This window comes from Rhodnius prolixus, unplaced genomic scaffold, assembly GCF_049639745.1.
Source record: "Rhodnius prolixus isolate KJV_2025 unplaced genomic scaffold, Rpr scaffold_7, whole genome shotgun sequence".
In the NCBI taxonomy this organism is placed as follows: Eukaryota; Metazoa; Arthropoda; class Insecta; order Hemiptera; family Reduviidae; genus Rhodnius; species Rhodnius prolixus.
Genome location: NW_027411582.1, coordinates 16,967,939 through 16,984,620, shown reverse-complemented (window position 1 = coordinate 16,984,620; position 16,682 = coordinate 16,967,939). Strand labels below are relative to the sequence as shown.

The 16,682-nt window shown below is 28.6% G+C and overlaps 1 protein-coding gene across 9 annotated transcripts in view; it reads right to left on the bottom strand.

Moving 5' to 3' along the window:
* Positions 1-4,862: 4,862 nt before the first annotated feature.
* The window catches only part of cpx (synaptic transmission protein complexin), a 1,020,744-nt gene continuing 1,008,924 nt past the window's right edge, over positions 4,863-16,682 (bottom strand). For 5 of the 9 annotated variants that reach the window (XM_074114282.1, XM_074114283.1, XM_074114281.1 and 2 more), the window contains one exon: positions 11,047-11,420. In XM_074114282.1, the coding sequence (XP_073970383.1) occupies positions 11,317-11,420 (104 nt within the window). In that variant the 3' untranslated portion in view covers positions 11,047-11,316. Of the gene's footprint in view, positions 5,632-8,058; positions 8,086-11,038; positions 11,421-16,682 lie in introns of those variants that run through there. The other 4 variants (XR_012454131.1, XM_074114284.1, XM_074114285.1 and 1 more) reach the window with 4 other exon arrangements.

Below are 16,682 nucleotides of genomic sequence, written 5' to 3'. Positions count from 1 at the left end.
AAAAAAGTTATCATTCATTCAATGTTCAATAACCAAGAAAACAAGATCCTAAATAATAAATAGTATGGTTTTCTGGATCAAATACAAATCTTCAATTATTGAAGAGTATTCTAAATAACAAAATTGAAAACAATTTAGAAGTGAGAAAACAATATTTAGATAATACGAATTTAATTTGAAAATGGATAAGAGTTGAAACAATTTTTTAAAAATATGAGTAAAGTTTGCCAGAACTAAAACGGGAATCCGAACTTTATTCTTTTGTTAAAAAAAGATGTACACGATGAGAACTCAATAAATAATCAACAGAAAACTACTATTGAAAATTTGGTTACGTCCGTAGAGCAGGATTTAATTCAGCAAATGGAAACATAGTTGAAGTCCCATGCTGATTAATTAAGTATTATGTTAATGCATGATAGTCAAACCAGCAAAGTATACACAAAAATAACATGCGAGATGAGACAGATTAATTTTCTCTTGTCAGTCATATTTTGGATTGGATTTTGTAAAACAATAGTTTACAGGTTTTAATTGGTAGAAACAGCTTGGTGATTCACATTGTCACCTGTACCCGTGGATCTTATATTACTGAAGAACTAGAAGGTAATACCTTGTTTTTTCGGTAAAATTGTGTTCCATAGACTCACTTAGTTTGAGTTTTAGATTTAAGTTTCTACTCAAACTCAAAGATATGTAACCTAAAGATATCTCCATATTCTACATTATAAGAAATAAATATATTCATAAAATAAGATGAAGCATTTATAGAATTCATGCTAATACCATTGAAAATTATTTTACACAGTAAAACTATATACTCTTTTCATAAAAATAGATATAAGGCTTAGTAAAAATATTAAAAAAATTAAACACTGTTAACTATTTGAAAGACAGAATCTACTACAAAATATTTCCTTGTCATTTTTTCTTTTTTATGTACAAACACCACCAGTTAAAACTACCACAGATTTGGACGAAACTAATTTAAATAAAAAAAATAAAAAATAGTAAATAGTAAATAGGCAGTCAACAATTAAGATTCAACAACTTTGGTTTCTTCATTTTGTTTTTTTCTCTCTTGACTAAAGATTTTGGAAATCCTAAAACCTCATATTATGTACACTACGAAAATTTTTATTAAAAAATGATTTGTCAAAAAATTTAATTATACATTTACATATCTAAAATTTCTTACTTTTTAAACAATTTTTGATGGCAGGGAAGATTGATAAAATACTTAAATTACAAATTTTGATTCTGTGTTATGCGTAAATATTTGATTTATTGAAGTTTATGGTACAATTAATTTGATTTTTATGTTAAAAAATTTCTATTTTTTGCATTATTTATCTTTTGAATTTCCTTCATTTTGCCGGTAAAATAGCGCTAATAATCAATAAATGAAATTAATTATGGGACACAGAATATAAAGAAGATTGCAGATTAAAAACGAATGAAGAAGAATTGCCAGAAATATTTCATTGCTTGGAAAATGAAAAATGATGCTTGGTCCAAAAGCGTTTTTAATCTAAAAATAAAATGATAAATTTTCTCCTAAAGCAAGTGAAGCTACATTTTGTAGTAACTAACTTCTGACGTTTCGTTTCTAAATTAGTAGCATTACGAATAAGTAAAATAGCATATCTTAAATTCAATTTAAGTCTTGATTCTTTGGAAATCTGCACTGTATAAATATTTTTAGAATGTCAATAATTAATTGTGAATGTGGTTTTATCGAAACTTGATCCAAATTAAAAGACAAATGAAAACAATAAATTAAGCATAGCTAAGCCAAATTTTTGTAAAAAAAAATTGATTGATTATAATGTCTTTAATTTATTCCACAGTCGCTAAGAGTTCTCTGTTCTGTTTTAATTTTAACAATGCAATCCCTGTAGACAAAATATTTCTAAATCTCTGTCCGAAAGTCAGAGATGACAATATTTCTTCTTCAAATCTTTCCTAATTTCGTTAGCCATCCACCAATAATTTTACATTTCAATATCTGTACTTTTTATTAGCATTTAAAAATCAATATAACATTGTAAGACGAATCTTTATATGTTAGTAGTCAGTTTTGTCAAACAATATTGGTTTTTAATAAATAATAAATTGGAATAATTACTTGGGAATAAATTAACTCAAGGAAGCACACTCTAAAAAATTTATAATAATAATAATTTAGGCCATAATTTCAATTTCTGATAAAAAATTAAGATGGAAATAGCAGCATAATTATCAGCAATTAAGCTATACACAAAATTATCTAGTTATTTGTACAATAAACTTCAATTAATCATACTATTACAATAACAAAAAAAAATAGCTTCTTCTTCTTTTCTTTTTTGTTAAAAAAAAAAAAAATGTAGAGAAGACTCTTTTAGAACACACTTTAATTTGAGTTCAAAAAGTGAAAAACATCTACTGTACATTTAGTTCTTAAATATATTAGTCGTTCATTGGAATTGAAAACTTTTTACATTGAGAGAGAAGTAAAACACCATTCATACACTCACACTTATTTATATTCAATATATGACTTACATTTTCAGTATTTTTATTTGATTTTGATTTTTTTTTTTTCCATGTCTAATCATTAAGGCAAACACATAGATTAGTAACAAGTAATAAAAACAATTTTTTTATTCAACTATTACTTACTAAATCTTTTCTTTATTTGTAAAAATGAAATCAATCACTTAATGAACCCCAAAAAGTGTGCTAATAAATTTAAAAAACAAACAAACAAACAAATTACTTGTGGATTTTTTTTTTGTACAATATGTGTTTTTTGTCACATTTGATTTCAATTTCGGCGTTGAAATATCATTCTTATAAAAAAAAAAAAATATTGAGCTTTTATAAACGAAATGAAAACATAAAAATCAAAACAATTAAAATAAATATTAAACATTGAAAAAATTAATGAAGGGCCATTGATTTTTAATGTTAGTATATATATTTATTTATATATAACCTCTTTAATAAAAACTATGTTCACATATAAAGATTTTTTTTCTTATCTATGTATTATTCTTCTTTCTTTGTAATATTATAATTTTTTAACATTTCTCTTTTTTATTTTTTGTTCTAACACATAAATCGTTGTACAAAGTTTTAATAGAATCACAACGCTGACCCCTGTTTTTAAAATTTATTTACTTCAAATAGCAAAACTATCTTTTTTTTGTTTCGTTTTGTTTGGTAAATCTCCCTCTTATATTTTTGTACCAATTACCTTTTGAGTGACAGTTAAGATTTTGTGAGGGAGTAAATTAATGTATCAATAAATTCTCTTTGAACTTTATTTTTTTTTTTTAAAAAAAAAAAAAATGATTTTGGAGTAGGCTCATTGGCAACTTGTGACAGGTATAGTTCAAAAACCCTTTTTCGCATCATTTGCTATTATTACATATCTCAAAGATATGAACTTATAGCTCTAGTAATTCATTTGGAAACTATGGAAGTAAGTGCCTAAGAATCTATCGAGTGAATGCACATATATTTTTTTATTTTTTTCATTTGTATTTTGTTATAGTTTCCAACAAGTCTCCTCTTCTTGTCTAAAAATGGAAGAGGAATTTAAGAATCTGACGCTTAGCATTCAAATTTTACAGTACTTTGGTAATGCGTAGTTGAGATTACAGATTAAGTTATAGAAAAATGAAATATCTAACAGAATCCTAAAATGAGAAAGTAGGATTATTATTATTATTTTTAAAAGCGAAAGCCAGATGTATATCTTCTCGGAACATGATAAAGAAATCAAAAATCTTATACTGGTACATATGAATAAGGAGACTCGCAATAAATGATAATAATTATCAGTTGTTTTGGGCACGATTTGACCTAAAGTAAAATTCATTCTACGCGAATCCTCTCGGATATTCTTAAAATAAAGCGCGATTCATGATACAGTCTGGACAAAAATATCTGTAAAAGTGTTTCCCTTACATCATTCACAGTATAAATAAAGTTTATAAAACTTTTTTGTAACTGCAAATTTAGATTCTTCATGAATCTATACGGCTTATGAGAATGGTATTCCCATTTTTCGTAAATGTTGCACTAAAGGTACTGTTTCATATGTAACCTAAAACCAAATCTAAAAAAACTCTTTAAATTTACTCTAGAAAATCCTTTTCCAAATTTTTTCAAGCTTTATTATATTAAATCTTCTTTCTGTTACAAATCAGGTGTTTCTTTTGTTTTTCACAAATCTACTTTGTAAAAAGACCTTTAATTTTGCCTTACTTTTTTTGGTCATTACTTTTGTCTTGAAGTACAATACTTTAATTTACACTATAGAAATAGTTATTTTCTTAAGGGTTTTCTTTACAATCCCTGACTCAAGAATTGTCCAATTAATTGCCGGCAGTATATATATGAAAGTAACTACGGGGACACAAAAGGAATTTTGAATCAATTTTAGTTGGTTTCAAAAAACCTTCAACGTAACCAACATAAGCTACCATGTCCCTACCGCAGATTGTTGCTAGGTTCACAAATACACTTTTTTTTCTCAGCTAAATTAATAATTTTTTGTTGATAAAATGGTATCACAAATGAATAAATTTCATTTTAGTTTTAATAACTAATACAGAGGCACTCAACCACACACATTCTATCAGGCTTTATTTATTTATTTATTTTAAGTTTTGCATCTTTTTTTTTTAAATATTTATATATATTTTAAAGACACTCGCTTTTTATTTTATTTTATTTTTTTTTTCTTCAACAAAACTGAATATAACTACACAAGAAACTAAACTAGCTTCAGCAAAGCAGTTTTCCACTTTTTCTACAAATTCCAATAAATAATTTAAATATTTCTAAACATATTTTTCTAACTGATTAACTTGTTTTTTTTTTCGTTTTTTTTTTTTTGTTTTTTGTAACTTCAGGGGTTTTATTTACTTATTTGAGGTTTACTTGTTGAGCCTCCGGTTCTTTGAGCACTTGAATTTTTTTAAAAATCTTTTTGTTAAATTAAAACTTTCATTAAAATCTGAAATTTCTAAATATGAATAGAGTTTTTAACTGCTTTAAGGCACAAAAAACGTATTATATTTAGACTACTAATTTATATTATATATATTTATATATATATAAATATATATATGTATATTTTTTTGCATTGGGCTAGTAAAAATAAATCAAGATAACTAAAGCAACTTAATTTAAACGAGTTCATGAAGTTTTATTAAATCGTGATTACTCATTTGGCATTTTGAACCGGGAGCTCAACTTTTATTTTTTAATAAATTACACTCAACTTTGAATAATATTCTATTAATTTTTTTTTTTGTTTTTTTACTTTTAAACTATCATTCAAACATGAATTGTTTTACATAACTGTTTAAATAATAAATTTTTAATAGTAATAAATACTAATAATAAGTCTCTTTATGTTAGTCAATGCTGTGCCAACAGAGTAGCAGAAAATTTTCTGTTTTTTGGTCATTCCATTTTTTGATTGAATTGAATATTAATTTGCTACTTTTCCTTTTTTTTTTGAAAATTGAATACATTTATATATTTTTGTTTAATCCCTTCACTGCAAACTGCATCTGCTTTCAATCTGTGATTTAATTTCATTCACCTGAGTTTCTATAGAGTTCTTCAATTCTGTAAAATAAAAGAAGAAGAAAAATTAAGAAAATAGAAAATATGATAATAATCTTTAAAAAAAGGTATTGTTTCAGAATTATTTGAATTAAATTTCTGAAAACAATGGGTTTATTTAAAATAAAATCAAAAAAAGAAATCAAAATAAAACTAATTATAGAACAAAATGCATTATTTTATTAATGTATTACCTAATAGAAGAATGTACATATGAAAAACTAAACAAAAAAACTTAAAAATAATAAAATAAATAAAAAGAAATGTCTAATTTGTTAATTATTAATTTTTTTAAAAAAGATACTACAAACAAGAAATAAAGGAATTTAAGTTTGTAGTTTTGTAAAATTTGGGCACATAATGCAAACAAATTTATTTTATGATTGTTGGAGATACGAGGGAAAAGAGTTTTATGAATTTCTGGAATAAAAGAGTATAAAATTTGCACATTCAAATTCAAATTCTTCTTAGTTAACATATAATAAATAATTTTAAATCAACTATCAAGAAAGCTACACATCTGGTATGTACACTATGCAAACGTTCATGTCTGACAAGGAAAACTGTTTCCTGTTCTGAGGATTAGACAGAAGACTTTTCTACGATCACTGCCTCTCACCAGGGATTCCCACACAGGTTTTAAAAAGGGCCAGCATTAAATATAAATATTGACAACTATGTCGATTAATAGAAGGTAAAATACTAAATGACAATTTCTACTAAACGATATTCATTAAGAAGACAGAACATAGACTTAAATAATTGTAAAGTCTGGGGGATTAAATCACCTATCTCTATAGAATACTGTTTTCCATCTGAACTGTTAAGACTCATAATTGATTCATTTTAAAATGTTTCAAATTTACTCGCCTCTGCCCTCAGTGATATTTTTAACAAACCGTTTTTAAAAAATGGCCAATTTAAAAGTGAATAGAATAAGTTGCAAGAGCACTAGTTTACCACGATAATTCTAAATCTAAGTTCACCTTCACTGAACTCTGAAAAAAAAAAGACGAAAAAGATATCTTGGGACTAACTAACTACCATTACACGCTATAGCATTATCAAAGGTCAAGGAAACTTCTAAAAAAGAATGTTTTACTAACTGCAAAGTTTCCTAATTTCTGAAGTGTAATATGGTCTAGACCTTGACTATTTCTAGTCATACAGATCCATAATAAGAGGAGTACAACACATAGAGAAATGGCTGCAAGCCCCAATGTTAGGATCTTCTCTCACTAGTTTTGAAGACATTATTGTACAATTACACAGTTATTTCTTACAATTTTGTTTTGCCAAATAAAATACGACGTAATACAGAAAAGAATAGTTTAAATCCTCGAAAGCTTAAGAAGAAAGCTACAAATAACTTTTTTTTTACCAATTTATCATACTGAAATCATGTTAGAATAAAGATATTTTTTTGTAGCAAAAATTAAAAAAGAATTTCAATGGTAGAAGACTTTAAAAACAGAGGAAGCTACTTTCAATTTTGATAATAACCTCAAAATTCGTATTTACTGCAGTTTTTAATTTAATCTACTTCTAGAGACAAAAGTTTTATCTCTTGTTTGCACTATGCACCCAAATGACCGGTGCATTGTCATTCCGTTTAACCCAGTTTTGTTAGGTGTTAGTTTTTTTTAATTTTTTTTTTTATAAAATCTACTTTTATAAGTAATGTTTTGGCAACTTTTAGTAGCAATAATTTAATAGACATTATTCGATTTTAATAGAAATAAAGAAATAAAATAAAAAATTGAAAAATGGGAACATCCAAGATTTTTGGTAGAAGTAATTTATGTTACCTCTACATTTATGAACACATACATATTGAACTTTATTTCAGAATATGTAAGTGTTTATAATATATTAATAGTTTATTCTTCTGTGAAAATTTACAAATGTATTTAAAAATAAATAAAGCGAGCATCAAGTCAGTTTGAGACTCACTCAATACAATTAATAGTACATAAATAATTAGTATTTAGTCAGAATAAGAAAAGATGGATAGGTATTAGTAATGTTATGTGATTAGTGATAGAAATATTATTATTTATTTTTAAAAAATACAATAGATAACTTATTGAAGAGTTGTTAACAACCAACACACCTAAAAAGAAAGAAACAAACAGATAATAAAAGATAGAATTTACAATACCAAATAATAGAAACATCAAATCATGCTCCAATATATTATATTTATTACTAAAAAAAGCATTCCGTCAACTGCACACATCTACCAGGGGTTTTCATTTGTTATTATTATTTTTTTTTATCAAATATTTTGTAGGAGATATTTATTTTTTTTCCTTCACTTTAGAAAGATACAATTTCATAAACAATTTCCAATTTATAATGGAAAGAAATAAGGACTTCTTTGTCTTTTTTTTTTTTGTAGGGGAGGACTTGCTGATTGATTTTTCTTACCTAAATGCTTCTTTACTTGCTTATCTTCTTCGCATAATTGAAAGAGTTAACACAGAAAAAAACAAAAATTGGTTTTTCTTACTCATATAATTATCTAGATTACTATTATAAATATTTGAAGAGACATCTTTGGAAGCTGATTGATTTATTTATGGTGGTTTTACTATGCTTTAACAAAAAATTTAAAATAAATAAAAAATAGCGGTGAAATGAGGAAAAACATTTTGATCTCAAAGAAATGGGAGATTTCTATGAAATGTAAACAGATCGTAAATCTAGCTGTGAATAAGTAAGTTTGTGATTAAGTAATTTAGTGAAAAATTCCAAACATAATTTGAAATTATTTAAGTTTTAAGTAATTAATAATAAATGATGTGTGTCAATGCAAAATCTTTCAATACAACAAATGGTAATGAAAGCAAGATCTTTCAGAATTTTATTTTAGTGTGTAACCCACTTTGTTTCTTGTCGAAAACCAAATTAAAACTACATTTCATTTCACTTTACTAATATAAGTGAATAAAATTGATAAATAATTTGCTCATGTAGATTGTTAAGAAATGTGAGGACATTTAATTTTTCATTTTTTATCTTACGCAACTTATAAAGCTGTTCTATCAGTAGAGTTCTAACAACCCAAATTAAGGTATACAGTTCAAAACATGGTTGGGGACAGTGTCTGTCCTAAATACTGATCCTTAGATCAAGGACTGAATGGTGGGTTAACTGGACAGAACAGTGCTGGAAGGGAGTCATGTGGTTTACAGATGTCTCCAAGATGGCCTGTGGGACCGGAGCTGGAGTGTATGGGGCTAAACCTGAGATACTCATTGAGAGTGCTCTTGGGAAATATGCCACCGTCTTTCAGGCAGAAGTCTTGGCTATTTAAAACTTGCGCTGAGGAAAATCTGCGAATGAATCTTAGAAATAGGGAGGTTTGCATCTTTTCGGATAGCCAGGCTGCACTGAAGGCTCTTATATCCTTCAGAATGACCTCTTCCCTGGTTTGGGAATGTACGAGTAGAAAGGCCCTAGAACTACTGGCTTGGCACAATAAAGTTCAGTTGGAATGGGTGCCGGGTCATGTGGGGATTAAGGGGAATAAAATAGCTGATCAGTTGGCTCAGGAATGGAGCTAGTACTCCTTTCATTGACCCGGAACCAGTCCTGGGGATCACCAAGGGTGCAGTTTGTGAGGCTCTCAAGAGATTGGATCTGGAGAGAACATGAAAAGAACTGGGTGATGCTTCCTGGGGTCAAAGCACGGTAAGAGTTTTATGCCCTTGCTGTGTAAACAAAGAGCCAAAGAGACTCTGGGCTTGGGCAGAAATCAGATTACTCTGGTTACAGGCCTATTCACAGGGCACGGCAGGTTCAAAAAACACCTGCACAAATTAGGGCTTTTACTCGTAGCTCGAAACCTCTGTGCAGATTGTGCCAGAAAGAGGAAGAAACGGCCTCTCACCTGTGTTGCAATCGAGAGACTGCGCTACGACATCTTTGGTACCTTGAGACCAAAGGAGATTATAGCGCAGAAGGAACTAGTAAGGAAAGCTCTCAACCTTCTTAGAAGGGGAGGTTTCATCTACTAGACTTAGAGGGAAGGCACAATAAGCCTCTGGTGGCTGCGGTGCCGTGGAGCCCTTTAAAATCTAAAAAAATCTAAGGTATACAGTTCTACAATAAGGGCATAGCGTATATCTTCAAGAACAAAACAATCTTCTGCCTGCCTGTCATTATAGAGCGGGCTAACCTGGCTCTTTCATTTTCTCTTGCAGCCCAAATAATTACGAGTGGACTTGCAAGGGCTTTAAAACATTTATTATTATTCTTTTCGCAGAATGAAGGGCAAGCTGGATATTCCTGTTGTTGCTAAATAAATCCTTCATGAGCCTGTTTCTTTTTTCACTGCTCACTATTTTGCAACAAGAACTTGCGAAGTAAAAATGACAGGATTGGACGAACTAGGTTGGTTTACCAATTACTTTTTTTCCATTACAAATTAAGAGACGAAATGCAATGGTGTCCCCAAAAAAAGTTGTTAATTTAGAACTCTATGACTGATTGTGAAAACTATTTGACGAACTAAAAGTAGCTGGAAGTTCAGAATTTATCTTTCTTAGGACCAGAGATATCAGTGATAAAAATTCTTGAGCAAAGATGTATCCTTTGCTTCTGTGTATTAAGTTCAATCCTTTACAATATAATAAACGGTGTTTTGTGTAATGAATGGTTTGTTCTGCAAAACAATTAAAGCAATGTTTTTATACTCTATAATTATGATTCCCTTTTTTTTTTTTTTTTTTAAAAAAAAATAACTAAACATTTGTGCTTAGATTTTATGAATGATTAATGCTATAATGTTTATGGTTGGTGCAAGCTAAAATCAGAGAAGCATAGATTTATAATCTGCTAAAAAAGAAAAAAAGTATAATTAAAATTAATGAACTAAATAATGAAGCTGCTTATCAAAAATAAATTTACGATAGCTTTATGGGTAATATTGTGAATTTTTCTGCTCCCAAAGACACTCATTTTCATTTATTTAATCCCTAATTACAGAAAAATAAAACAAAAAAAAAAGGAATAAAATTATATTAAAAACCATGAATTCACCGAGAATTCCGACATGATGATGTGAGCAGAAACAATTCATTGAAACAGTTATGCAGATGCTACACTGAAGAAAAGTAGTATTCTATAAAAAAAAAAATTTAAGAAATGGATTTTTCTTGATAACCACAGAGAAGAAGATTGAAGATTCCACATGCCAGAAGTTGTTATTTCTTTTTTTTTTAAATTTATTAATAATCATGATTAAAAAAAGAGGAAAAGAGAAGAGAGAAGATAAAACAAAAACAAAACAAAACAAAAAATGTTAGAAACAAAAAGACTCCTTTTCTTATATTATTATTATTTTATTTTTAATTTTTTAGTTGCATTTAATACTTTTTTTTCTTTGTCTAATTCTTTCTTTTACCTTTGCAGGAACATGTGTATGTGGAATAGTGCAGAGAATTGGGTAACAGGCGAGAAGCTCTAAAACCCACATCTTAACAAACAAGGACACCACCGGTCTAAAAATACAGAAAACAAAAAATAAAAAGAAAAGTGGGAAAAAATGTACAAACTTAAACAAAAAAAAAGAAAAAAAAATTAAATCAAATCAAATAAAATAAATAAAATAAAATAAATAATTTATTTTAAGCAAATGAAAATTTCTCCCATTAAATGGACTCCCAGAATTTTTTTTTTTTTTTAAATTGAGCTGTAATATGTGCATAAACTTGTTTTGGAGTCCGTTATGCAAACATCAAACCGTAAAGTTACCTTTTCCACAGTTTCGGCCATTTTTTGAAAACCTATTAAAAAAAAATAAATATCAAAGTAAATAAAATCAAAACATAAGAATAATAATAAACAAGGTGCAAGGCAGAAACTTTGGAAAATGTGAGCTGCAGAAATAAAAAAAAAAAAAAAATGCAAAATAAAGAAATAGGAACTGTTTGTGGTAAAAATTATAATGCATTTTTTTTTTTAAATGTCCAAATGGAAATCTGGGGAAAAAGTTTTAACTATTAAATAAGGAGAAAAATTATTAATCGGATTATTAATTCATCACGTTTTAAAAATTTGTTAGGTTTCTGTTTTTCCTTAAGGTGTTCTAGAACGAGGTTTTTTGCTATTCTCTGTTGTGTGATGAGTTGAGCGACATGCCCCAGTAAAAGCTATTTGAATTTGTTCGGATAGATAGGATGCATTGAAGCACTGAATTTTTGTGTTTTTAGTTTCAAACTGATGTTAGCATGTTTTAAAAGACTTTAAAGTTCTGCTAGACTGAGAATCATATCGGTTTTTTTGGGTAATGATGAAGTGGATAGGCTAGCCAAAATTGGGCGTATCTCTTGACATATGTGGTTGTAGAGGGTTGCAGGACTATTCATTTTTGTGGATGTGCTTAGTAGGCCGTTGACTGTCTAAACGTTCGTTGCCTGTTCCAGGGTTTTAGGTTAGGTACTTTGGGAGGTTTCTCCATGGCTCTCTCACAATAAACATTGTGGTTGATGGAGATATCTGAAAAATGGGGCTCTTGTTGTGAGACGAAAGAGAAAATAAAGTTTGGAATATGAAGATGTTAAGATCTGTTACTTCTTAAGGTTGTTGCTCGATGGTTTTGGGCGGCTGTGATTCTTAAGTGACTCAGGCCTAGATTCGATCTACTGCTGCTATCCTTTGGGTAGCCATATTGGGGCTTAGAGGGGCTATGGATGAAGTAGGGTTTACTACCCTCAGACAAATAATGAGCTGTATAGAAGTAAAACATTCCCCATTCACTTGATTAATTTTGGAATAGTAACAATAAAATTCTTCAAATTTTCAGATGCAAACTTGATTAAAGCACGTACTGCTAGTTGCAACTGAAGGAACTAGTAATTAGTCCCGCTAGAGTAGTTTCCAGATTGAGTATATAGAAGTAAACACGCATCCAAAGTGTTCGTGAATAATCGACCCTCAAGTTCCTAAAAGCTTGGCTCGTTGAAGGTAAATTCAGTAAACATTGCAAGAATGGTGTGAAAAATTAACTTGGTTGGAAAATGACGATAATTTATTTTCAATAGTGAAATATAATGTTCCTAGTTTTAACGATACAAGGGTAACATTTCTATTAATAAAATCAATGTGAACTAAGTACGCCACAAACCGCTAGATAGCACAACTGTGTGGTCCTATCAGTGTTATATGGTGTAACAGATGCACAATTGTAGTTTAAAGAGAATTGAATTTTATTTTTTTTTCCATTCTTGATTAAGTGCATTATAATTTTTGTTTTTAAATTTCAACTGCTAATAGAATATTCAGTACACATAAATGGCTTTTTCTCTCACATTTCTTTAAAAAAAATTTATTGATTGTTGCAGGTAAAGGAAATAATATAAATGAAGATTAAAAAAAACTAATGTGATCACAATATTAATAAATACTTTGCACATAGACCTTTCCATCTGTAAATTACTGTGCATTTCACAATAACAGAAAATAAAGAAAAAAGAAATTAAGTAACAAAAAAATCATAAAATAAAATTGAAAATTAAAAAATAAAAATAATTACAACCTGGATGCAATCAAATGCAAGAAGTTAGTCCACAACAGTAAATGCATGTTTAGCTTGGTAGAATTTAATGAATAAAACATTTTGGAAGCCAAAGACGGCAATTCGTATGAACTTATTCGATTATTTTTTTTTAAATAAAAAATCAATTTCAGTTTACCCCAACATTAATTTTTTCATTTTCTGATGGAAGTATAGTTTCTAAATATATTTTTTCTGCATATAAACTTTTTAGATAAAGTTTCTGGTAAGAAATGTTGGAAAAATAACTGACTGGGTCTCACAATAAAACCTAATCATTTATTTAAAGCACACTTCTCAAGTGTTATCTTCAGACATCTAACTCACAAGTTATAAATTAGTTACAGTTTGTTCACTGAGTCTTTCTTCTTTTTTTTTTTTTTTTCAAAAAATGGTTTTTAGTGTTTGCCAGTTATTAAAGTATCTTAAACTTCACACGAGAGACTCAAACTTTAAATTAGGTTTGAGTCTCGAAATTGGACCTGAAAGTTTATCGATCAAATAAAAGCAAAAAAAATACTAGACAATTTGAGATTGGGGTAAATCGTCTACCACCTTATTGGAAGTGAAATATCACTTCATTTATAACTAAAAATTTATTAATAACAGTCTGGTTTATTAGTTTCAAATTATTTCCTCAATTTCGCCATTACATTCACCAATGTATTTAAAAGCAAAAGGCAACCATTCTGAAAACTTGAACTAATTGGTTCCTTTTTCCAAGTTTTTACGGATAAATTTTGGTAATTTAAAAAATTCTTTTCCCTTATAAGAACAGGAATTATGAAATTAATTGACACGAAATTAATGTTAAGACTTTTTTCCACCCAACAAATGCTGCAAGATAAGATGAAAATTGGACTTGCAACAAAGAGAATTTTAATTCTGTTTGACATTGTTTACAAAATAGGGTAGAATGAATTTGGAAATTTAATGGTTCTGTCCAGAATCAAAATATATTTTCTTCACAAAAATCTACAAATAATATTGTTTTCTTATAGACTTTTACAAGTATTTTATTTTTATTTTTTTGCGTTCGAATTATTGAAGCATTGCGCAAGTTTAAAGTTTTTTTTTTTACTTATACCAATCATCCGCAACTATAATAACCTTTGAACTGAATTAAACTAGAATTTAGAAAACCAAACAAAATATAGGTTTTATTTTTAAAATGATTACTAGATTATCGCTGAGTATAATAGACAGTTATTTTTTAGTAGTTAAAAACTAGCAATGTGGTTTGAAGAAATTTTGGCCATTCTGATTACCAACTCAAGAATTTGGTGGAATAAACGCATTAGTAATCTGAGAAGTTTCTATTCAATGAAGTAGAGGCTGAAAAATTACCAAATGAAAATGATACATAAATGGTACACAAATGTTACTGGATACAAGAGACTGGAATCTGGATAGAGCGAAGTTATTTGTGTAAATTGAAATCTTCAGTGGTTTAGATTAATGAACGAAATTTGAAACACTAAACTTTTGAGATCAAGAGATTGAAGTGTGTTTTGTAATAATCTCCGAACGACTCAATAAACTAGAGATATCAAAATTATATTCATAACTTCCACTATGAATAGATAAACATTTTAGGGAACACACATTTTCAAAATTTCTAAGCTTTTTTTTCCAATTTTTAAATAAAATATTTCTTCCAATTCTTCTAAAATTTGATCTGCCTAAACTCAATAATTAGGTGAATTCTAATATCTAATTAGTTCTTTTTTCAAAATTTATATTAATGGTAGTGACTAGCTCAAATCCATCTCATACTCTTTCTAGGTATTTTTGCTCTTTGTACCATTATTAACATCTTAAATAATAGAACGTCAGAAGTGGTTTCAATCAAATCTCTTTAACTAAATCTAGGAAATATTAAGGTAAAAAATTAATCGGAAGAAAGATTATTGCCAATTTCAGTCCTAATATTTTTATTTGTATTAATGCCAAGCTATAAACTTAAGAACTATGTCATCTTATGACTTATGAATAATTATCATTTGTTTTACGTTATGGGGTTTTTCCTTTAAAGGTTTGTCTTTGGTCATGATTCCATAGGAATTGAAAATGCTAAAAAAATGGAGTCAGTCAGTACTGAATCATTAAAGAAATTACAGTTATTCCCAAGTAAAAGCCGTAAAGATGACCAAGTCTCTAGATCCAAAGTTTGGCCTTAATACAAATAAAAACAATTATGACTGAAATCGGCAATACTGTTTCTTCCCCTTGGAATAATGAATCAGTCATCATGACTGAAAAGATGATCTGAAAAGATGTACAGTACTCAATAAAAAAAAAAATAAATAATAGAAATTGTAATAATAATAATAATAACAACAATAATACTATAACGAAATTATTATAGCAATTATGTATTAGATTTCTACGTGCCAGCATCTCACCTTCCAATATAAATAATTTGAGAGTTCTCTTTGTGCCTACCCTGGTCCTCTCACGGAAATCGAGAATATTATGATAAACAAGGTTAGTTTGCGATCGAAAGGTGGATGGATGTTCAAGAAACAATGACTTGTGGCTGCGAAGACGTTCAAGGTTATACCATCTTTAGGTAAAATTAAGGGGCTCTGGGATAAACCAACTTCCAAGAAGCTGCACATTTTAAGGAATAGTAAATAAAAATGGGTAATGTCCTTAGCTAAATATCTAATTCTTCAACGGTATATTATGATAATACTTTTATTCTCTTGATCTGGCAGTTTGATTCAGTAAATTTTCAAACAAGAAATGAAAAATCAATTTGAATCCTTCGGCAAACAACTATGCAAATATGGTCACTATAAAATTGTAGAATCACTTTTTAAAGTCTAAGTTACAAGCTGACAAGGTTAGTTAGAAGCCAGCTCGAATCTTTACCATGACATCAATCAAACACCATTCTTCTATTTGTGAATATAGATAAAATAATTTGGCGACCATTCGTCTTCAGCCAAATCAGTTGCTAAGTATAAAATAACTGGGAATTTTTGTAGCTTATTTTTGAGATCACAACAATCCCAAAACCCATGGCTGCAAATTATGACTTATTCCTCTAAAAACCATCCTTTGAGAAGAGATCTGGATTATCTCTTCCTTATTAAGAGCTTTCTCCTTATATTGGTGTTGATATAAACTTCAAATGAGACGTGCAGCGGTATTGGAGAATGCATTTGTATTGATCCTTTAACGGCTTATTTTTGTACCACCTGTTTTGTACTCTTGGACGTAGGCTGCAATGGGTTGTCTGCCGTTACTAGTCAAGAATTTGTGCCGTCTAGGGCAAAGATGGTACAGCTTTTAGTCAGAATAAAAACATACTGGCTTAAGTATATAATTTAGTGAGTTCACAATCGCATTGGCACTGTATGAACATTTAAAAAAGAAATATTAAATCGCGCTACCAAATTACAGGAGGCCGTCGAAACAAGCTGAAATGATGCCTGTGAACAGATGGTAAAATGGATACAACTACCACCAGATGAAGTCATTTAGG